Below are 23438 nucleotides of genomic sequence, written 5' to 3'. Positions count from 1 at the left end.
CCATCAGATCAGTGATCAGTCCCCACCCAAGGCACTGATCCCCTCTGAGAACCCATCAGATAACATAGACCCTGGGATCACTGGAACACACAAACCCTTCCACCACAGTAAGTTGGGGATTTGTGGAGGGTATTCTAAGCAACTTAGTTATTTTATTATTGTGCTGTATTAAAAATCAAAAGTCTAATTTCGACTTAATTTAACTGGAACAGCTTTGAGAGTAAACTAAAAAAAAATGTAATTATATCTCATACAAGATTTCTGTCTGACCTTTGTTTAAAAACTACAGGGTTCATATAATAGGATATACAGTTATTTTATAGGAAACATGAGACGAAGAAAGGAGAGGACACCAGATTTCCAAATGCCAAAGGAAAACTGGAGAATGAGAAGCACAGGAAGGAACAGGAGAGAGGAGACAGTCATATCACAATTTATATCCCACAGTTTTAAACATTATTCATAACAGCCAAACGTGATTCAGACAAATGTGAGTGCTGTACAGAAGAAGAAACCATAGAGCAAGTTGTACTACACGATGGAGCTGAGAGCAGGGTTAGAAGAATGAAAGATGACTTAAAGTTATTTAAGACTCGTTTGTTTCGGTTTTTGGAGCGACGTGATTCACACGCCCTACCAGTTGGTGGCGCTAATGCACCGTTTCGCTGTTTGTCTAATAAACATCAAGAAGACGAAGAAGAAGGTAAAGCAGAAGAACGTTAGGACGGTGGTTCAGTAGCCCGTGAATGTGTATTTGTTAGTGCATAATCCCATTCCTCTTTAGTTAGTTAGTACTGTTAGTGTGGACGTGGGTTGGTGGGTTAGTGAGTGGGCTGAGAACAGCAGCAGAAACGGGCTCGTTGCTGGTTTAGCTCGAGCCTAATGAGCTAAACATTACTTGTTAGCTTGTAGCCCAGTCGGTGAACGTAGGCAGCGTACAAACTCCAGCTGAAGGTAAGGCTTACAGCGGCCAGCCGCGTGTAGACGGAGGCGCTTTTCTGAATGCAGCTGTTGTAGCGTTGAGCTCATGTTGGCTGTTTTTCTCACAGCATGGCGCTCAAGTCCGGCGAGGAGCGTCTGAAGGAGATGGAGGCTGAGATGGCGCTGTGAGTACGAAGCATCCTCACTGCACACACAAGCCGCAGAGCTGTACTAGCACCTCTTCGATTACGTCGCAGGTTTTTCATGTGACTGTTTGCATGTCGACGCGAGGATGCATGAGTGTGTTCCTCTGGCCTTTCAGTGTTAGCAAGGTGCTTCACCGAGACAGTATTCAGGCCATGCCAACTGCACGTGATCAAACTATTGCAGTCAAAACACTTCACTTTAAATGTCACAATAACAAGATTAAACTAGTGTTGTGGTGCCCATTTGCCTAACAAGCAAAAGATCCCAGTTTGCCTCTGGGAAGAGACACAGATGCATCCAGTGAGCAGGTAACCCCTCAGGCAGCTGTGCAGGAAAATCCCAGCTGACATCAGCATCCAGCCACATTCAAACTCAGTGAAATCTCCAGTTTTCCTCATTCCGGTGTTTTCTTTGAACATCAGCAGTCATCTTGATAGTCTCGACAAAACTAAATGTATTGAGTTGCAGCCATGTGAGTAGATAATTGTATTAAAAAGCAGGTGAACACTTGTACCTAACAAAACGGCCAGTGAGCAAATATCAACACTAGCAGCAGATGCACTTAGAGCTGCTGCCCTTTCTCTTTACTAGTTTATCTGTGAGCCACAGATTACTCACTTTGCTCTTCACTGTCACGCATGAAGTATGTTTCATGACTTATATTCCAGTTTATTTCCACAGCTTTGTGTATCGGCCATCTGTTAGTGTGGCCATGTGTATTTGCTGCATTTACACAAATGTGTCCTGTGCTGTGGAGTGGAACTTTCTGGTGGAAAAGCTTGTTTGCACATAAAATGAAGTGAAGGGTTGAGTTTGATAGATGCAGTCAGGGAAACATTATTTGAACCCCAGCTGATTTTGTAAGTTTGCTCACTAACAAAGAAATGATCAGAGTATAATTTTAGTGTCGGTTTATTTGAACAGTGAGAGACAACAATAATCTAAACAATGCATTTCAAAAAAGTTACAAATAAATTAGTATTTTGATGAATGAAATAAATATTTGATCCCCTGTCAATCAGCAAGATTTCTGCCTCCCAGGTGTATTTTATGCAGGTAACGAGCTGACATTAGGAGCCTTCTCGGCTCGTTACCTGCATAAAAGTGAGCTGTCCATAGATGCAATCAATCTGTCCAGATTCCAAACTCTGCACCATGGCTAAGACCAAAACGTTTCCAAGGATGCCAGGGTGAAGATTGTGGACACACAAGGAATAGGAATAGGCTACAGGACCATCACCAAGCAGCTACGAGCATAGCATCCTGCTCGCAGGGTCTCCCTGCTCAGGAAAGCCCACGTACAGGCCCGTTTGAAGTTTGGCACTGAGCGTCTCAGTGATTCAGAGGACGATTGGGCGAAAGTGTTGTGGTCAGATGAGACCGAAATTGAGTGTTTGGAGGAGGAAGAATGCTCACCGTCAAAAATGAAATCTAATACAAACATCACTCTGCTTCTCTAGCTTTGAGCAGGAGGTTCTCGGTGGGCCAGTACCAGTATCAGGAAGTCCACCTGTCATGGAGGCAGTACCTGTAGCTCTGGCCGTCCCAACAGTTCCAGTGGTGCGACCCATTATAGGAACCAACACCTACAGACAGGTTTGTGTGTTATAAAAGTATTGGTCTCGATGTGATTAATAAAAACAGCACCCTCTCTCGCTCACACACTCTGTGGTCTTTCTCAGGTCCAGCAGACATTAGAAGCCAGAGCTGCAACTTTTGTTGGACCTCCACCACAAGCCTTCGTGGGACCAGGTAAAGACAAATGCTCACATGACAAGAGTGTCACCATCCAGTAAAAACTTTTCCTCACCTGGAAGCACGCTGACAGTTAGATCTGCTGCTCGTGGTTCGGTCCGGCTGCTTGGGTTTGTGTTTCAAAATATTTGGATGGAAACCAAAGCTGATGAAAGCTGTAGCTGGAATGGATAACGATATCAGCTGTTTCCTCAAAAAAAGTACTGGAGCGCTGTGACCAAAATAATTTCCCCGAGGGATCAATAAAGTATTCTGATTGTTTTTGATGCATGTTGTGGTGCTAAGATTCTGTGCTCACTCTGTGCTCTCTCTGTGCTCACTCTGTGCTCTCTCTGTGCTCTCTCTGTGCTCTCTCTGTGTTCACTCTGTGCTCTCTCTGTGCTCTCTCTGTGCTCACTCTGTGTTCACTCTGTGCTCTCTCTGTGCTCTCTCTGTGCTCACTCTGTGTTCACTCTGTGCTCTCTCTGTGCTCTCTCTGTGCTCACTCTGTGCTCACTCTGTGTTCACTCTGTGCTCTCTCTGTGCTCTCTCTGTGCTCTCTCTGTGCTCACTCTGTGTTCACTCTGTGCTCTCACTGTGCTCTCTCTGTGCTCACTCTGTGCTCACTCTGTGCTCTCTCTGTGCTCACTCTGTGTTCACTCTGTGCTCTCTCTGTGCTCTCTCTGTGCTCACTCTGTGTTCACTCTGTGCTCTCTCTGTGCTCTCTCTGTGCTCACTCTGTGTTCACTCTGTGCTCTCTCTGTGCTCTCTCTGTGTTCACTCTGTGCTCTCTCTGTGTTCACTCTGTGCTCTCTCTGTGCTCTCTCTGTGCTCACTCTGTGTTCACTCTGTGTTCACTCTGTGCTCTCTCTGCGCTCACTCTGCGTTCACTCTGTGCTCTCTCTGTGTTCACTCTGTGCTCACTCTGTGCTCACTCTGTGCTCACTCTGTGCTCACTCTGTGTTCACTCTGTGCTCTCTCTGTGCTCTCTGTGCTCTCTCTGTGCTCACTCTGTGCTCTCTCTGTGCTCACTCTGTGTTCACTCTGCGCTCTCTCTGCACTCTCTCTGTGCTCACTCTGTGCTCACTGTGTTCACTCTGTGCTCACTCTGTGCTCACTCTGTGCTCACTCTGTGTTCACTCTGTGCTCTCTCTGCGCTCACTCTGCGTTCACTCTGTGCTCTCTCTGCGCTCTCTCTGCGTTCACTCTGCGCTCTCTCTGTGCTCTCTCTGCGCTCTCTCTGTGTTCACTCTGTGCTCTCTCTGTGCTCTCTCTGTGCTCTCTCTGTGTTCACTCTGTGCTCTCTCTGTGCTCTCTCTGTGCTCACTCTGTGTTCTCTCTGCGCTCTCTCTGTGCTCACTCTGTGCTCACTGTGTTCACTCTGTGCTCTCTCTGTGCTCACTCTGTGCTCACTGTGTTCACTCTGTGCTCTCTGTGCTCACTCTGTGCTCACTGTGTGCTCACTGTGTTCACTCTGTGCTCTCTCTGCGCTCACTCTGTGTTCACTCTGTGCTCTCTCTGTGCTCTCTCTGTGCTCACTCTGTGTTCACTCTGTGCTCTCTCTGCGCTCTCTCTGCGCTCTCTCTGTGCTCACTCTGTGCTCACTGTGTTCACTCTGTGCTCACTCTGTGCTCACTCTGTGCTCTCTCTGTGCTCACTCTGTGCTCACTGTGTTCACTCTGTGCTCTCTGTGCTCACTCTGTGCTCACTGTGTGCTCTCTGTGTTCACTCTGTGCTCTCTCTGTGCTCACTGTGTTCACTCTGTGCTCACTGTGTTCACTCTGTGCTCTCTCTGCGCTCACTCTGTGTTCACTCTGTGCTCACTGTGCTCTCTCTGTGCTCTCTCTGTGCTCTCTCTGTGCTCTCTCTGTGCTCACTCTGTGTTCACTCTGTGCTCTCTCTGCGCTCACTCTGTGCTCTCTCTGCGCTCACTGTGTGCTCTCTCTGCGCTCACTCTGTGCTCTCTGTGTTCACTCTGTGCTCACTGTGTTCACTCTGTGCTCACTCTGTGCTCACTGTGTTCACTCTGTGCTCACTCTGTGCTCACTGTGTTCACTCTGTGCTCTCTCTGTGCTCTCTCTGTGCTCACTGTGTTCTCTCTCTGCGCTCACTCTGTGTTCACTCTGCGCTCACTCTGTGTTCACTCTGCGCTCTCTCTGCGCTCACTCTGTGCTCACTCTGTGCTCTCTCTGCGCTCACTCTGTTCTCTCTCTGTGCTCACTGTGTTCTCTCTCTGCGCTCACTCTGTGCTCACTCTGTGCTCTCTCTGCGCTCACTCTGTGTTCACTCTGTGTTCACTCTGTGTTCACTCTGTGCTCACTCTGTGCTCACTGTGTTCACTCTGTGCTCACTCTGTGCTCACTGTGTTCACTCTGTGCTCACTCTGTGCTCACTGTGTTCACTCTGTGCTCTCTCTGCGCTCACTCTGTGCTCTCTGTGTTCACTCTGTGCTCTCTGTGTTCACTCTGTGCTCTCTGTGTTCACTCTGTGTTCACTCTGTGCTCACTCTGTGCTCACTGTGTTCACTCTGTGCTCACTCTGTGCTCACTGTGTTCACTCTGTGCTCACTGTGTTCACTCTGTGCTCTCTCTGTGTTCACTCTGTGTTCACTCTGTGCTCACTCTGCGCTCTCTCTGTGCTCACTGTGCTCTCTCTGTGCTCACTCTGCGCTCTCTCTGTGCTCACTGTGCTCTCTCTGCGCTCACTCTGCGCTCTCTCTCTGCTCACTCTGTGTTCACTCTGTGCTCACTGTGTTCACTCTGTGCTCACTGTGTTCACTCTGTGCTCTCTGTGTTCACTCTGTGTTCACTCTGTGCTCACTCTGCGCTCTCTCTGTGCTCACTGTGCTCTCTCTGTGCTCACTGTGCTCTCTCTGTGCTCACTCTGCGCTCTCTCTGTGCTCACTGTGCTCTCTCTGCGCTCACTCTGCGCTCTCTCTCTGCTCTCTCTGTGCTCACTGTGCTCTCTCTGCGCTCACTCTGCGCTCTCTCTCTGCTCACTCTGTGTTCACTCTGTGCTCTCTCTGTGTCAGTTCCTCCAGTACGACCTCCTCCTCCCATGATGAGACCGGCTTTTGTTCCACATATTCTGCAAAGACCAGGTAATTTTTGAAGACTTGGTGTTTTTGCCTCGTGGGTGTGTCTGAACATTACATGTAGCATATAGTGTATGAAATCTGCCTTATTTGGAGCAAACAGAACATGCAGACTTGATGGTCAGTGTTTCAGGACAGGGTGTTGATACAGCACAGGCTGATCACTTAAACTCCACCCGAAGACAGAGTTTAAAGGAATCTGCTGAAAACACTGTAAGACACAAACCAGTCAGATGGGTTTGCAGAGTGTTGGGAAGCATTGAAATGGTTTCATAAACCAGTGTAGATGAAGTTTGTCCCAGCTGAACATGGATTGTGGGTTGGACTCTGTGTTGTCAGGTGGTCCGAGGCTACAGATGATGCGTGGTCCTCCAGTAGCACCTCCTTTGCCACGACCTCCTCCACCTCCACCCATGATGCTCCCTCCTTCCCTGCAGGGCCCAATGCCTCAGGGACCTTCTCAGCCCATCCAGCCCATGGTTGCTCCACCTCAGGTTCACAAACATGAGTCTGTGTGTGCAGACTGCTTCATGTCTTACTGAGATCATGTAAAATGGACGAGCATCACCTCGAACCCTCTCGTCCAAATTTGTCTCTTTCAGGTTGGTGATATGGTTTCGATGGTGTCAGGCCCACCTACACGACAAGTAGCCCCACTTCCTGTCAAACCAACACCGTCAATCATCCAGGCAGCACCAACTGTGTACGTTGCTCCTCCTGCCCATGTTGGACTAAAAAGAAATGAAGTTCACGCTCAGAGACAGGCCCGAATGGTATTTTGATCCGTGCATGAAACACACATTTGTTTTACGCTGGATTCTTTCAGATGTACAGAACTTGTAGTTTCTGAGGCCTTGTGATCTGGGTGTTGCAGGAAGAACTGGCAGCGCGGGTGGCCGAGCAGCAGGCTGCAGTGATGGCTGCAGGTCTGCTCAGCAAGAAGGAGAGTGAGGACAGCGGCACGGTGATTGGACCTAGTATGCCGGAGCCTGAACCCCCCCAAACTGAGGTGGATTTCTGCAAAACACTTTGCTCTTTACTTTGTAACGAGGAGCGAGAGCCCGTAAATATTTAGACTGTGAAGCCACATAGCAGGTGCTGGGCAGTAACACTGCACGTACCGCTGTTTCAGGTGTTATATGCATTTTTAAAATACTGGTGAATGGAAAACTTATTATAAAGTTAGAATTATAAATATTATTCTACAGCTAATTGCCTTCAACATCTTACATCGTGACCCAACCAATATGTGAGGACATTTATGAATTTGCACATTTACAAATGAGATATTTATTTATATTAAATAATGTGTAAATCAGTATCTGTCACAGATTTGGGAATTTCTTTTGTTTAAATTTACATTTTAGTGTTTTAGGTGCTGTTACAAATGATAAACAATTAACATAGAATGGTAAACAATATAAAAAAAACCCCAATGTTTATAAGGTAAATATTCATCTAAAATCAAAATGCATACAATCAGAATGCATTTCAATGAAAATATTTAGAATATTACAGCATATGAGAAGTCAAATATTTGCTAATTATCAAAGCAAAACAAATTTTCAAAACACCTGGAATACTAGCTGTTATTTAACAGGAGGACCATGCTTTGCTGAACAGCATGCTGTTAGCGATAATGCTAGCTACCCACATAGCACAGCATTCGTTTATTGTTATGGCCCTCTGGAGCTGCCGCTGCATTAACAGTGATGACTGAGTGCTCGTCTCAGACTGGATAGTGTGAAAAAGTAAATGTCTTTTTTTAAATAATTTTATTCAAAAAGGTAAACGTTCATATATTCATTTAATGTAAAGTAAAATATTTAACGAATTTTTTTTATTTTTGTTGACTGTGGTTTATCAGCAGCATATATCAGATTATTAGAATATATCATTTTTAATGCTGCTGACTGTCCTAGTTGTCCAGATGATGCTTGACAACAGCAGTTTCTACCCAAAGTTAAACTTGGTGGGTGTGTGTGTGTGTGTGTGTGTGTCAGCATGTGGAAACTACTACTGAAGACAAAAAAAAGGCAAAAACGGAGAAGGTGAAGAAGTGTATCCGCACAGCAGCAGGGACGACCTGGGAGGACCAGAGTCTGCTGGAATGGGAATCAGGTGCAGCTCCACCAACTTCACTAACAGTAACAACAGAACAGAGAAAGCTCAGAGTGTCATTGTTTGTTTTTTCAGTTGATTTTTGGCAGAGTGATGTTTACATCAGTTGAATGCAGCTAAAGTAAATACATTTTAAATTAGGTGTGTTTCAGTAGCCATGGTGATTTTAGTTTTTCATGTGTAACATCAGCAGAATTGTCTCTCCATGTTGCAGATGACTTCCGTATTTTCTGTGGTGATCTTGGTAACGAGGTTAATGATGACATACTGGCCAGAGCCTTCAGCAGATACCCATCTTTCCTCAAAGCTAAGGTCGGGTCATTTGTCTGTTCATCTTTCTTTCTTTTTTCTTCCCCTAACAAAAAGACGATAACTGAGTTAAAAACTAGTGACACACTTTTGTCAGTGAATAAAAATAAGATTAAAATGTTATGGATAGATGAGATCAAATTAGAACAATTTAAGTTGTGTAGAACGGCAGGACGAATATGGAAATGATTCAGTCAGAAGTAATCCTGTGTGGGCGGTGACCTCTGACATTTAGTTGTATTTTCATGAGAAATAAGCAACAAAGTGCTTGGAAGGAAGAGACGAGCAGAGACGTGAAGGAAAACGAGAAGCTCTGTAAACTGTGGAGCTACTCTGACCAGTAAAAACACAAACAACTGAGTAAACTTTAGATTTCATCAACTATATTTAGTCGACTAAAACGAAATAAATGTACGTTTCTAAATTATGATTGAAGCTAAATTAGATTTTAGTCAAGACACTCAAATGAAATCATATGCTGTCAAATTCAGTTTGATAGGATATCAGTTCCCTGAACATTTAACACATACGCTGTAGGTAAACAATGTCTTCCATCTGGATTTATTAATATCTGGTAACAGATGAAAGCAGAGGTGGAGACTCCTCAGCTTCAAGCTGTAAACGGTTCATGTCGTCCTCTATGAAAGAGTCTTTATGGCAGCTTATATTAAAGGAACGCTGTTCAAGAGGCAGTAAAAACCTTCATGTTTGTTGTTTGTGCCTCAAATGTAACCAAAAACCTGAACTCAAGGTTAGCTCAGGGGAAACCACTGATCTGGCAACCAGTGGATTTTCAGGGCAGGTGCACTGGTTTGACCTCTGACTGGGATTCTGTGAGGAGTTTGAAGAACCCCAAAATATTTTACTGTCATCTGCAACAAACTCCTGCTGTTGGTGTAAGGAGTGGCTGCACCTGCTCACTCGGAGTATGCTGGTTTCCTCCCACAGCCCAAAGGCATGTTATTTAATTAGCAAATATTAAGGTGCATTGGGTGATCGATAGTGAGGGCATAAAGTACTGTTAAAAATACAAGTCCACTTCTCTGTGGAAGTGTCTCGTGTCACCGGTTGGTGGGTAACATGAAGTCATTACTAGGGCTGGGCCATATCATACTGTTCACGGTAATACCGGTATAATGTTGGGCAACGATAAGAAAATGAAATATTGCGATAGAATATGGGTAAAATGCGCATGCGCAGCGCCTTTGTTTTCATACGTGGTGGAAAAAGCACGGCAGCGATGGAGAATAAGAAGGACGAAAGCGGATTGTTGAATGAAACGATGGACCAGAACTGATTTGTAAAAATGCTGCAGCTTCAGTGGTGGAACTGGTTTAGCTTTCGTCCGTCAGATACACAACAAAGCACTATTTTTGGTAGAGCATGCTAGCGGGCCGTCGTTATTACCGTGTTTTTGGAAAATACGGCACACTTAAAATCAATGCTTTGATTTTTCTGAAAACCGACAGATTATAATCCCGTGGGCCTTATGTATGAACTCTGGTTGTGTTTACTGACCTCGAAACGATTTTATGTACACGGCGCTCGAAAATCTGTCAAATGTTTCAGTACGACTTTGCTGAGCTACGAAGCCGCACCGCTTGATGGATTGTCGGAGCGTTACGGCTGTCGTAGGCAGGAGCCTCGCGGAGTGATACGTACTGTTTCAACATAATATTACCGTATTGTGTGTGTTTAACCTCTTTTTAAGTTTAGTGGATATTATACATGGTTATGCTGAGGATGTGTCGGCCAGTTTCCACTGGAAATGCCTTTTGGTTAAACTGTCAGCGAGGAATTTGCATTTGCACTGTTACATTTTTATATACCTTTAATGCACATAAAAAACAGCTGCTTGTTTAAGTGAAAACACATTGATGGTTTGTTTTTGCACTAATAAAAATTATATCGTCAGTTATATTGTTATCGCAAATTTTCAAATGTCTATCGTGATAAATATTTTTGGTCACATCGCCCTGCTCTAGTCATTACTGTGTGTGTCAGCAGGTGGTCAGAGACAAACGGACTGGAAAAACCAAAGGCTACGGTTTTGTGAGCTTCAAAGATCCAAATGACTACGTGAGAGCCATGAGAGAGATGAACGGTGAGTCTCCTCACACGGGCTCTCGCTACAGCTGTTGTTACAGGGGATTTGTTACCATCCTGGCACTCTTACAGTTCTTTCCCTCTCTGTGTTTGTCCAGGGAAGTACGTTGGTAGCCGTCCCATCAAACTGAGGAAGAGCATGTGGAAGGACCGCAACATTGAAGTGGTTCGCAAGAAACAAAAAGAGAAGAAGAAACTGGGCCTCAGATAGTTTCCAGCAAGTGTGTGTGTTTGTGTGTGGCCTCATGACCCGGTCCATGGACTCATAACTTTTTGTTTTCCTTCTAAAATAAAACCAATATTTTTAAGATGTTTGCTTTACGTGATGTGCTTACATTGTATCCATACTGACTGCCATTGTAATCAGTTTATTTTGGACGAGGCAGTGGTTCAGTCTCCTTTTGGCTTGGAAAATTATTGAAGGGACTTTACAATAATGATTTGGTGCAATATACAACTGAACCCATTAGAGAAGGCTCTGCAGACCACAACAACTCGAGAGCTAAAGAGGGAAAGATCCTCATGACAATTCAGGGCTGACGAAATAAAGAAAATCACTTTATAACCGCAGAAACACAGGCCTACGTCTGAATGTTTTTATTAACATTGGCTCAATGAAAAGGCCTCAGCATGTGACATGGTTAACTGGCAGCATCTACAGGGAGAAGTAAAAGCCGTTACTTACTGTCATGGCAGGAATTTAAAGGCTGGATGCACACGCTGATTTGAGGGAAGAGCTTTATGACGGCGCTGCAGTAACAATTCGACTGGTGCCAGTATGTGCAGGTCATATCAGCTCATCTTTATCAATTACATTCAAAATAAATGCAATGAAACAGAAACAAAGATCTTAAACTTCAAATCATGTCAGTAGGCAAGTTGGCCATTTAAAGTGAAACGTTCTCATATCTGTGTCGCCACAGACCATCCAATAAACACAAAGCAATGGGAACAAAGACTGCACAATCTGAAGCAGCTCCGCAGTGACATTCAGGCGTGTTAACACAATCTTGGGTTATACAGGCAAAAATATAAAGTTTAAGATGCATCTTAGATTCAAACCGCTGCAGCTGACATCAGTGAGCGCACTTTTTCCAAACAATGTCAGATATGTCTGGATGATTCAAGGCATTACAGGTGGTAGAAGATTCAAGCCCACATGAATCCCATGATTCATAGCAACCAGCTTCATCATACTACAGTTCCCAACAACTCCTCCACAGCTGTCCGTCCACTGAAGATGACCTCATTCACTGACACACCATCGTAACAGGAACCAGTCAAAGACAGGGCTAGGTTACTGTTCTTTATGAAGCCGCGCATGGACTCTGGGAAGTAGACAAAATACCATTAAACGATTTGTCATCACACCTTGTTAATGTATAATATTTAAACAGATTCATACTTACCAACTCTCTGAAAGTGTCCTTCATAATACTGAGGTATGCAGTCCTGTTGAAAAGATGATCAAATTTAATTTATCTCTGTTAAAGTAACTCAAAGTGCAGTATTGGTATCTCTCTCTCACACACACAACCAGAGGCCTGGGAGGGTCCTGTGCAGGATCTCAGCAGTTCCTAAGACTGCGCTCTTATGCACACAGATCTGGGATGTTGTTCCCGGGATCTGCTGGAGCCACTCGACTAGCTTGGGGGTCACTGCACCGAGTGCTCCGATTACCACTGGGACCAGTGTCACCTTCACCCTCCACATCTTCTCTCAGTCCTTGGCACTTCTTGAGGTTTTTGTGTTCATTTTTCCTGATGTTGCTACCATTCGGTATAGCTACATCTACCACAGCTGACAGAGCCTCTATGCTATGAACCCATACGCAAAGGTTCAAAGACTATCCAACACATATTAGCAGGACATAAGCTGTAAACTGGGACAGCATACAATAAGATGCACTACAAATGCACTGTGATAATGTACAGGGGAATCTGGATTTAGAAGTCCTGATGGGAAACACCACCAAAGGCATCTCCTTGCAGCTCCTGGCCAACCAACCAGGCAAGAAGCAGAAGTTGTGAAAGAACAAGACAGAAGTGATAGTGTCTAAAGGAACAGCTGGATCAGACGTGGAAGCTAAACCTCAAAGTGGCTCCATGGTAACAGATGCATCAGGAGATGTAACCCTGAGTTCAGACACAGCATCAGAGGTTTGTGTCCAGACGAGTGCAGTCCTACGAACAGCTAAGATACTGCGCAGAACAATTTCATTTTTTAACATATTTGTACATTTGACATGTTTTCTGAGATATTTTTCACACGTTTCAGATCATGAAATTTTAATATTGAGCAAAGTTTTTAATTATTTCCTGATGTGAAAAAGTAGCTGCCCCTGAAAGTCATGAATGAACTGAAGCTGAGTTCAACTTTACTAACAGCTAATTGTGCCAAACACGGGGACTTAAGTCTCTTAAACAACATTTTTCCATGATGGAAAAAGGCGTCCGATGAGCCCGATTAAAACAACCCTGTGAAGAAGAGTGGGACAAAATTCCTCCACAACGATGTGAAAAGACTCATCCCAGTTATGCTGCAAACAGCTGATTGCAGTTCTTGCTGCCAATGGTGGCACAAACGGTCATTAGTTTTCAGGTGGAATGACTTCCTCCAGTCAAAGGCAGGACTGTTTGGATGGCCTTTTTCTATTAATAAATGAAATCGTTATTTCAAAACTGCAGTTTGTATCTGTGTGTGTGTCCTATATAATATGTGGGGTCATACCTTGTGTAGAATCACTCGACTCCAGCTGGGGGCCGCAGTGACTCCGAGGTGGCAGCGCACCGCCTCAGTGGCTCTTGATAAGAGACGCTCCGCTGTTGCAGCTTCTGGAACCCCAAACTCCTCCTGGAACCAAGCCCCGCCCATCATTACCTAGGAAACATGATGAAAAGATATGACAGATATAAAAGAAAAGACAGATAATCACATGTGAAATGAGTGGAAGTGTTGTTGTCATTATAAAAGCTGGCTGAGTTCTTCAAATACTATGAAGATATGCCTCAGTGCTTCCTGTAGTACCCCCCCCCCATTAGCACAGGATACTCCAAAGCAGTGTGGTGTGCAGAACGAGTTCATGTAAATTCATATTCTCATTCTAAGTTAAAGAATCCAGTCAGTCTTCCACGTTCCTTAGATTACCATGAGCTGGATGAGAACCTGCACAGTTATACTTATAAACAGGTGATCAGGCATCCAGTCCAAGTGTTTCTGGGAAAGATACTGAACACCAAACTATCTCTGATGCATCCATCAGTGCAGTGTTTCCCAACCACTGTGCCATGGAAGATTATCTGGCTCCACCTGATTAGTACTGTAAGCAATCAGTGTGAGTAACAGGCAGTTACATTTTATTCCACTAGAGGGCAGTACAACTACCTGCTCTAAATGTGCTGCCAACTGCCAGTAAAACAGAAGGCGGCGAAGAAGAAATGACATAATAGTCATGCTTTGAGACGTAATAGCAACAGATAAATGTCTGAAAAGAAAAAGTAGTGTAACAAGAAAAGACGACCATGATCACAAATCCAGTATCAGCCACAGTGAAGATGCTGGCAGGCAACAAATCTTCCACAAGGCTGCATCAACCAATTGTTATACACAGAAACACACTGTGAGAGTGACGCAAGGTGTTGTTCGTCTGTACCGTCAGTCTAGTAGTCTGTCCATCTGGTCTGTTGTGCTGAGGGAAGGGAACAGAGTCATAGACCACCCCGAGCAACCCTCGATCCTCTGATGACGGGACGAGGTGACCAAAACCCTGCCAACACACACACACACACACGGACACACACACACAGGTTTGAATAAGCTTGTGTGCAGTCTGTCTGATGTTCTTTTCTCCAGGAATCAGAAAATAAGTCGCTGTTTGCGCTGGAGGCTTCAGTGGCTCACAGAATGAAAGTGATGGTTCAATATAGTTTGTTTTTACAACACAGTGAAAATCTTCTTGTATCTGGTAATCTCAAAATTCAAAGAAGTGTTTTTTGTGCTCTCCTGTATTCTCACCATTACAGGCAAGATGGAGCCGTCATACTCCAGATTGACCACAGCTACTGTTACTGAGGAGATGTCCTGCAGCTGCTGGGTAAGAGGTTGGCAGGAGCGGGGAAGCACTGAAGAAAGAGCTGTGAACAGAGAAACAAGGGCTCAAAAAAAGGAAACTTTTAATGTCATCCTTCAAATGATCCAGAACAGTTGGTGTCACATAGGCAGGTTTTCGAAATGGGGTCGCCGTCGTCTTACTGGAGAACTTGAATGCTTACATGTTCATAAAATCGACCAGCAGTTAGAAACAATCCTGCCATTTAGTGCTAACTCAGCTGGTTCAGCCGCGACTGATGGCCTGAGAAACAGTGTCATTACCAACGTGTCACACAAGAAACACCTCATGATGTAAAACCAGCGAGCTCAACCATCAAAGCTGAGAGGAAGCATTCTTATGCATTTGAATTTAAAGGAGATGATGTTAAATGGATGTGATGATAAATCTGAGTGAAACTAAGTGAAGTGTATTCATATGTGACTGGATTTCTACACTAAGAATAAAACAAGAAGAAAATGTCATGAAGTTACTTTGAAGTTTAAAACTTATCTGACTTCTTACACGTGAGTCAGAGCTAACGGTGCGGCTGGATGTTGGGCGACTGTTGGTCAACAACAGTGATTGGGTGCCAACGTTTATAACAAGCACCGCCCAGCACTGTGGACGTGTGACTGGATTTGTGATTTTTGCCATGTTAGCGTAGAAATTCAAGAGGATTTGGATTTCTTCTGTTTGTGTCTACAAAACAACTTCCAAGCGCTCGACTCCTTGCCGACAGACTACATCCACATAGATGCTCGACTCCTTGCCGACAGACTACATCCACATAGATGTGGCGTGTCCTCTTCTTCTACCTCCCAGAGGTCAGAACAAAGTCAGCATTAGTTCACAGCAAGCTCATTAAATAAGTATGATTGCTTCTGTGATTCGTACCATTTGCTTCAGCTTTTGCTTTGATCTTTTTAAAATGCTTTAATAAGATATTTGCATTCAAAAAGTCTAAATTGTGGACATTCCCTTTTAACCCTTCGTAAAACAATAAAGCTAACAACGAGTATTGAACTACATTTGTATAAATAGCTCTTACAGGTCACTCCAGTCTCCAGTTAACAGACCCTAGTGGGTCAGCTTCCCGAGCCACTAAACGAAACCTAGTCGTACTGCAAGAGCAGCGATCTACAGCGGCGCTGTCGCTGACGTTTCTGCGAGGCTGCTCGGGACCCGGTTGTTGTCAAAGGGAGCGGGGTAGACACCTGGAGGAGAGCGGTAGTCTGAACTGGTCGAGTTCCCTCACCCGTCGGCTGCATCTAAGTTTTGCAGCGGCTACTGAGGAAGAACCGAAGAGCAGAAATAGGACTTTTTAAGCTGACGGCCAATCCAGACTTCCTGTGTTGGAGTGCTGGTCCCACAGAGCAACAATTTCAAGAGCACCTTTAAAAATACACGTAGGAAATGATTTTACCCACTGTACAGTCACAAGCTGTGGGTAGTGAGAGAAAGAATGATGTTACACAAAGCAGTGGAAATCCCTTACAGCTGTTCAGGGAAGCTCAGAGTGAAGCTGCTGTTGCACCATCAGTGCTGACGGCGGCTCTACAATCATACTTGCCTTTAGCAGGCAGTGCAGAGATGATGTGGTCGGCTGATATGACTCCATCCTCCAAATGGACCTGCAGACACACGCAGACACACGCGCAGACACACGCGCAGACACACGCGCAGACACACGCAGCTTATCAAAGTCATCTCAGACTCTACGGCCTCTGAAATGTTGAACTGTAACAATCAAAGCAATACTTGTGTTAAATCCTTGAATTAAAGCTCAAACTTTGCAGTCAATGACGTCTCGGTGACGTACAGAGGACCTCACTGCATTTTCAATGAGGTTAACTTGTGTAGACCAAATACCAACATTACTACCCTGATGTTCAACCTGCTGGTGATGCAGAAATAAGAAGAGATTGATCTGAGCTCCCTTACAAAACCTCATGGCAGTACAGTCCAAGTTCACATCCTTCTTTCTTACGGTCGTTACTTCCTCGTGCTAGCAGGCGAGGGGGATCAGAACATTACAGACGTTACACATTCTCTTCAGGAAATGTGAAACCTTGCAAGAAGCAAACAAACTGCCATCCCCCGACACTACCGTGTCTGATATGATGGTACCGACATAACACACCACTGCAAACCACCTAAGGTTTAGTTAAACGTCTTTAACCTCCGCACTAACCTGCCAACCAGAGGCTGAAGGATCAATCTGTTTAACAACAGCCTCTTTGTGAAGCTGCACTCTCCCACTCTGTTGTAGGTTCTCTGCAATGGCTTCTGGAAACGACTGCATGCCCCTCTTCAACGACCACTGGGCCCACGACTCTTTCTTAGATCTTTTAGCCAGAGGGCCGCGGGTAATCACCTGAGCCTCACCTGCAGGTTTCAAACATACAACCTTAGTCCTGCAATAAAGACAGCACACTTCACTGGTAGCACAGAGGAAAGTGAGACAGCCTGAAAACGCTGAATCCAAGCCAAACAAATGATGACAGCACACAACAACCATCTGTTAGCATCAATGCAGGCAGAAAAATAGCCACCGAAGAGCCAGCGTGTAGAACCAGGGCCCAGAGCTCAAATCAATTATTTGATTTTATGAGGCTAAACACAGACATTTAATCAGAGTCCTGACAAACACGTGACTCAGAAAGTCCTGGAAGTGATTTTAAGATAAACTGGAAGTACAGTGCAGGTAAATGGTTGCACGTATTGGGAAATTGTCAGAAATGGTCAGAGTGGAAGTGTTGGAGTGTACCTGAGCCCAGCAGCATTCCCAGGACGATGGAACCTCTGTGCTGCTCTGCGTTGTAGAGGACAGGAAAACAAGAGCGCACACTCAACTTCCTGCAGTCCCCTGCAAATACACCCCGACACAAGCTGTCCACAGCTATGTCTGCTAACTACACACACACACACACACACACACACACACACACACACACACACACACACACACACACACACACACACACACACACACACACACACACACGAGCAATGTTACCTTTTTAGTTAAGTGAATCTTATGTAATTACTGTTAGAGACTAGCTTCACGTTTCCATGTCTTCCTTAATAAATACACTCGTGTTTCCAAATGATAATCATCGTGTGTTACCTCCCTCCCTCATAAAGAACAAGATAAACAGCTGTCGGGTATCTACTGATACACACCTGCTCATTCAGACTTTGGTTCAGTCTGTGAGTTTTTGCCGGCCTCCTGGTCACGCGTCAGCTCTTTGGTTCAGAACTTTTAGATCTGCCTACAGGGGTCACTGGGTTGAATGTTCAAGCAGCTCTAATCTGAATAACGACTGGGGTGCACGATCAGGCAAGCAGACAGGAGCTTCCACTTTAACTGAACGGCTGCTGGGGTTTGTTTCTTTTAGTAAGGGTTTTTTTTGTGGGCCTTTGCAAAAGCAAAAGTGCAATTGACAAACATTTGTCTGGGTTTGATAAGATGTAAGTATATTGCTGATGAAAGGAGTCTTATTGAAGTTACTAAATCAGCGAAGTTTTTCCAGACTGCTGAACATTTTGAGACTGACATCAGGTCACTTTTGTTTGGCATTGTTGGTGCTATATTTAGCTGGTGTTAGGTCAGTAACTTGGTTTCAATAACGCCGTTTGATTTGTGGCTCCTGTTGCATCTCTGTTTTTGCCATGTTACCACAGGTTTATTGAAGCGACTGTGTGTGTGGGGCTTGTTTACTGACACAAAGTTCTTCTCACCTCCTTTCCTAGCCTCCTAGAAACGAACGAATGGACTGACTCGTCGTCGTTCTTGGTTTTATTCACCAGTATCTCAGCAGCGACGCTCAGCAGCAGCGGCCGAGAGAAGGGTGGGACTGTCCGCACAATCCCACTGAAGGAAAAATGCACAAAGAGACGGAGAGGAAGACGGAAAGTTACAGGTTACGCTTCGTGATTTCATTTGAAATGGGTAAATATACAGCCAGTCGACACTCAGCAGCACATAATGCAAAATCAAATGTTTGGATTGATTCAAACAGTAAATTAGAGATGGACCGATACCGATACGTGGTATCGGTCCATTACAGTAAATGTTTGTAAACACTCACCTGAGTCCTGACGGCATCTTGTGCAGCTGACCATTAACATACAGGTATCTGTTTCTGGAGGCAACGTGGCTGTAGCTGACCGGCAGAATCTCCTCTCCGAGACCCAAATCATCCACCTGCACACACACGCACACACACACACACACAGACACACACACGTCCAGGTTTCAGTCTGTCGTGGTCAGTTCAGCTCTTATTAACAGTTGCTGTGATTTGGTCTCAGTGTTGCTGTTATGATATGAACTCACCATATTGAGCGTGTTGGAGCCCACTGCCCCTGCAGGTCGAATCCCTCTGGGTCCATGTTCAAACACTGCTCCATCTGATCTCCGAGTGGACCACAGCCAACCTCCAAAACGACTGCTTGCCTCTAAAAGAATGACCTGTTTGGATATTTAGGTTTAAATCGTCTCAAGGTGTACGCAGCAATGGCCAAGAAATGAAAGACAAATGAAACGGTAGTAAGAGGCACAACATTTCATATAAACATCTTAATAACCTTCCTGAATCTTCATTTGCATATCTCATGCTTTAGATGTTCCTGGAGGACATAAAGCCCTGCACCTGTACAGGAAGTCCTTTAATCACTATATCCTTTCACATTGGACGCAGCCCTGAAACCCACTCATGTCTACAGGTTTCGCCGTACATTAAGTTTCCTGCTGCGCCGAGGAAAGCGCATCACAAGCACAAATGTGGCGCGTGATATACTCGTGCATCGACCGCGGTGCGTGGCGATGCACTTTCCCGCGACCAATAGAAGCAAAGCCTGCAGAACATGAACTTTCTGTACACGTCCAAGTTTGGTCAACTTTTCCACATACAGGGACCTCCAGAGTCCTTTCAACGGCTCTGTGGACCTCGGGGGGACTATTGTGGAAACGACACACTCTTCACTAGTCGGCACAGTTTCAAAGCTTTTGTGCTGATGAATGAGCGATACATGTTTTATTAAACATTTGGATATAAAACGACACAGACTCTCGTAGTGGATACAAAGAGGGACACAATTTTTTGAAATGAAGGAGCATCTCGTACACGCAGAGCAGCCGCAGAGCAGCCGCAGAGCAGCCGCAGAGCAGCGCGCTCAGCGCAACACAAAGTTGGGTCATTCGCTCTAACTAGCAGTGAGGTCAACGCACTGATGTGAAACAGCCTTTTTATATAAAGTGTCCTGAGATAAGTGTTGTCCTTAAATAAAACTGAATAGAACTGAGCACTAGGGATGGGTCCCGGTATCCGGTGCCGTGATGGCACCGGTTCTGACATAAACGGTAGTAACCAGACCGAAAAGCAGCGCACATTTCGGTGCTTTGTTTTTCCTGAGCTGTGATACACTTTAGATTCTAGCCAATCATTTTACGTTTCCGAGGATAGTAGGCGGGCCCAGGTACGTACGTTCTTTTAGAGCAGAGCTACAGATTAAAATGCCCAAGGCGAAGCGGTCAAAAGTCTGGCTGTACTTCACAGCAAAAGATGCAAACTCAGCAGCAACAAGTGCTTTAAGCTGATACTGTGATACTGTCAAAGGAGGTAACACCTCGAATCCGATGAAACACCTGGCGACGCATAGCGTTTTTTTAAAAGCCGAAAAATGCGCCGTATTTGATAGCTTGCTGCGAGACCTCACACCGAGCACATCTACTGCGGGTGTGGTGCCTGTTATCGGACCCGGAGTTAGCAACATCCCCCAAGAACCCGAAGAGGAGAGTCCTGGCCCCTAGCCCTGCCAGTGTAGCAGAAATGATGAGGATGATGATGCAGCAGCAGCCGTTCTTCTCTGCGTGAGTAGCTTAATGTTGTTCATGTGTAATTTACGTTGAGTAGGCTAACCACGTTATTACATTAATGCACGTAAGGTGAACTAGCAAACACCGTCGTAGCTACATGCGGCTGTCTTCTTGTTTGATGGCAGATGCTCCCTTCACCCTGGCCAAAAAGGCTAAAATGACCAAAGAAAAAGAGGGAAACAGCTAAACATGAGAGGTTTTTGGACAAAGTTTGTGTTTTTTCCATTGATTAAGCACTGCTTCCAGCCAAGAGTGATACCATATATGCCCCATAGCTGCAGAAAAGGCTAACATTGTTATCTTTTTACAAAAAAACAGCTGAACATGAGAGGTTTTTGGACAAAGTTTGTGTTCTCCATTCATTAACCACCAGTTTGAGCACCGTTTAACCACCGGCACCGTTTCAAAAGTACCGGTTTGGCACCGGTATCGGATAAAACCTAAACGATACCCATCCCTACTGAGCACACAGGACGTCCTGCCCATCTTAGCTGAGGACATTTTACAAATGGAATTCCTAATCAAATATCGAGATTTCACTTCCTGGTTTGATGAGGGTTAGAAAAATGAGGGGTAGGGTTTCAAATCCAACTCTGGACTTAACAGGGAGCCAGTAAAAGAAGCTAGTGTGGGGGAAACACCACCTCCCTTTGTTCCAGTACTTACACTGCAGCACGTGGCATCCACTGACTCCCTTTCAAGCGCGCTTTTCAAACAGCGCGACAATAATGAACTTCAACCAGTAACAAGTAGGTTTTCAGCTCACACTGTCACAGGGTGCTTCTAACATCTGCCAGATGTAATAAGGGTGCTCGAGAAACTTGCTTCATACATGAAGGGTTTTTGTTCCCGGCTTTTTTCTCCTAATCAAACAAAGCATGTGTTACCTTGGTAACCTGGGGGCTCTTGCACAGGTAGTAGGATGCAGCCAAACCCCCAATCCCTCCTCCAAGGACAGCGACTGTTCTCATTGGCCAACTGCAAACACAAATGAAATCAAGAAGTGTGAATAGAGCGAATATGCTCGTCCGGTTTTTGGACACACATTTGTTTTGGGGGTTTTTACGCCACCATGGTGAACGTGAAATGAAGAACCTAACTTAAAGGTTTAACATTAAAATGACTGGATTAACCATCCATCTCCAGACCTCTTAACTCTGCTCTGTTGTGAGATTCTGAGGGCAAATGAAACACCTGCTCATGTGAGCTAACAATCCTATATGTTTAATTCAATATTAGAGATTAAAGCTGAACCTCTGCTTCATGGCAAACAGACTGTAGGATAGACAAGCTGTGAAACGTACTGATGGACCTGAGCTGGGGTGGAAATTAGGACCCACCACTGGCCAAATGTGGGTAAATTTATGAAGTGGTGTGTAAATTTAAAACAATGCACAAGCCACCATGTCAGGTTTAAATTACGTTAAGGTGTTCATACTGTGTTACATCAGTGTGTACAGGTACACATGTATGATACACTGTAAGAAAAAAAAAAGTACTGTACAGAAATGTAACAGAGTTAAGAATAAATGATACAATTCATAAGGTTTGGTTGTTCTGGCCAAATGTTACACACAGAAACTAGAGGCTGGTAAAATGTTTGGAAGATTTTTATTTCCAGCCCTGGACCTGAGTGTAGCTGATAGCCGATAGCTGGTAAAGATATAGACGACAGTTGGTTTATCAGGCCTCTCACTCTGTCACCCTCCACCCTGTCAGTCTGTCAGCAGTCTGTCCAACTGCCCACCTTCACACAAAGAGCCCTGCAGCCTGGCAGGAGGCTTTTTGTATAGTTGATACTTAAAAGAGCAGAAATAAAGGAAAGAATTCCAATTTTCTGTTCTTGGTGTGTCGCCTTTATCCTCAGTGGATTAGGACGCACCGCGGTTCAGTGAGCTGCCATTTGTGAGATGTGGTGAAGCCAGCTGCCTCTTATCTGACGCGTAAATGTAAGCTTTGGGCCAGCGCCTCTCCTTCAGCGATGATCAGACTCACCACGTATGCGCGCATCATATTCATATAAAATCATCCTTAACAGTTGACGTGAAACTTTCAACACATTTTTCTCTCATCTCTCTACATCTGTGCCGAGTTTCACCTCAAACTGCTTTAAAAACTGTAAAGAATGTGATGTCATGATGTGACGTCATGTTAACATTTTATTAAAACTCATCTGTGATTTTTTTGAATCATGATTCAGCACAGATGTGAGCATAACTGCCCTTTGATTTATTTCAATATTGCAGCTGATGGACATGAACCCAGATGTTACCGGACCAGAGGAACACTGTGACACCAACTGTCACTCAGGCTGTCCCCGTGCGCGGTCCTTATATAGCGCGTTTCTACACTATCTTGAGCAATCAAAGCGCTTTACGTAACTTGTGCATTCACCCATTCACACCAGCACAGGCTGCTTAGCTAACTAACATCTGCACACATCCCGTGGATGCATCGGAGAGGAACACGGGTCAGTATCTCGCATGCAGACTGGAGCAGACTAGGCTCGAACCAGTTCTGCCACCTGAGCTACAGCCACCCACGCACAGTGTGTGCGTGTGCTTTTATGCGTGCGCGAGTCTACAGACGCTGCCGCACAGCCTAGTGTAGACGCGCAAGAAAGTTTACGCGGCGGATAAGAGGCTGCTGGCTGGACGCGCCGCATAAACATGTCAGCAGAACTGTGGCACGCTGCTGACATTTCCAAACAACCCCACGATGACAGGTCACAGTGGAAAGTGTGAACGAGCGTCTTTACTTTGGCAGGTGGACGATGCCCAACACCATTCCCGTGAAACAAACACGCGGGCTGTTACAGAGTCTGCGCCAACAGCGGACAGAGCCGCTTCACAGTCAGCGTCCTGCTGCCGAGCTCGGGCTTACCTGTAGATGAGGCACGGCAACGAGTCCGCGCTCCGCAGCCTCCACTCACGACCACAATAATGCTTCCGACTTCTTCTTGATTTTAGATTTTT

The 23438-nt window shown here is 45.1% G+C and overlaps 2 protein-coding genes across 2 annotated transcripts; one reads left to right on the top strand and one right to left on the bottom strand.

Moving 5' to 3' along the window:
- Window positions 1-671: 671 nt before the first annotated feature.
- Window positions 672-10802, top strand: rbm42 (RNA binding motif protein 42). The gene is made up of 12 exons (XM_084943256.1): window positions 672-954; window positions 1050-1106; window positions 2589-2724; window positions 2811-2880; window positions 5894-5962; window positions 6296-6450; window positions 6559-6729; window positions 6831-6965; window positions 7960-8077; window positions 8292-8389; window positions 10394-10490; window positions 10591-10802. Exons 2-12 carry the CDS (start codon window positions 1051-1053, stop codon window positions 10701-10703), a joined length of 1218 nt encoding a protein of 405 aa, XP_084799382.1. The 5' UTR covers window positions 672-954; window position 1050; the 3' UTR covers window positions 10704-10802.
- A 272-nt stretch (window positions 10803-11074) lies between these two features.
- ppox (protoporphyrinogen oxidase) lies at window positions 11075-23438 on the bottom strand. Its single transcript, XM_084943254.1, has 13 exons — window positions 23347-23438; window positions 21351-21441; window positions 18922-19056; window positions 18674-18789; window positions 18324-18456; window positions 17350-17494; window positions 16774-16967; window positions 16153-16213; window positions 14507-14625; window positions 14145-14258; window positions 13223-13372; window positions 11902-11944; window positions 11075-11820 (listed from the first exon to the last, which is right to left on the bottom strand). Exons 2-13 carry the CDS (start codon window positions 21432-21434, stop codon window positions 11684-11686), a joined length of 1431 nt encoding a protein of 476 aa, XP_084799380.1. The 5' UTR covers window positions 21435-21441; window positions 23347-23438; the 3' UTR covers window positions 11075-11683.

The sequence above is a fragment of the Perissodus microlepis genome, chromosome 11, assembly GCF_051167445.1.
Source record: "Perissodus microlepis isolate ML-2025 ecotype Zambia chromosome 11, ASM5116744v1, whole genome shotgun sequence".
Classification (NCBI taxonomy): Eukaryota; Metazoa; Chordata; class Actinopteri; order Cichliformes; family Cichlidae; genus Perissodus; species Perissodus microlepis.
The sequence above is the reverse complement of the archived record's forward strand: the minus strand, read 5'-3'. Positions and strand labels throughout refer to the sequence as shown.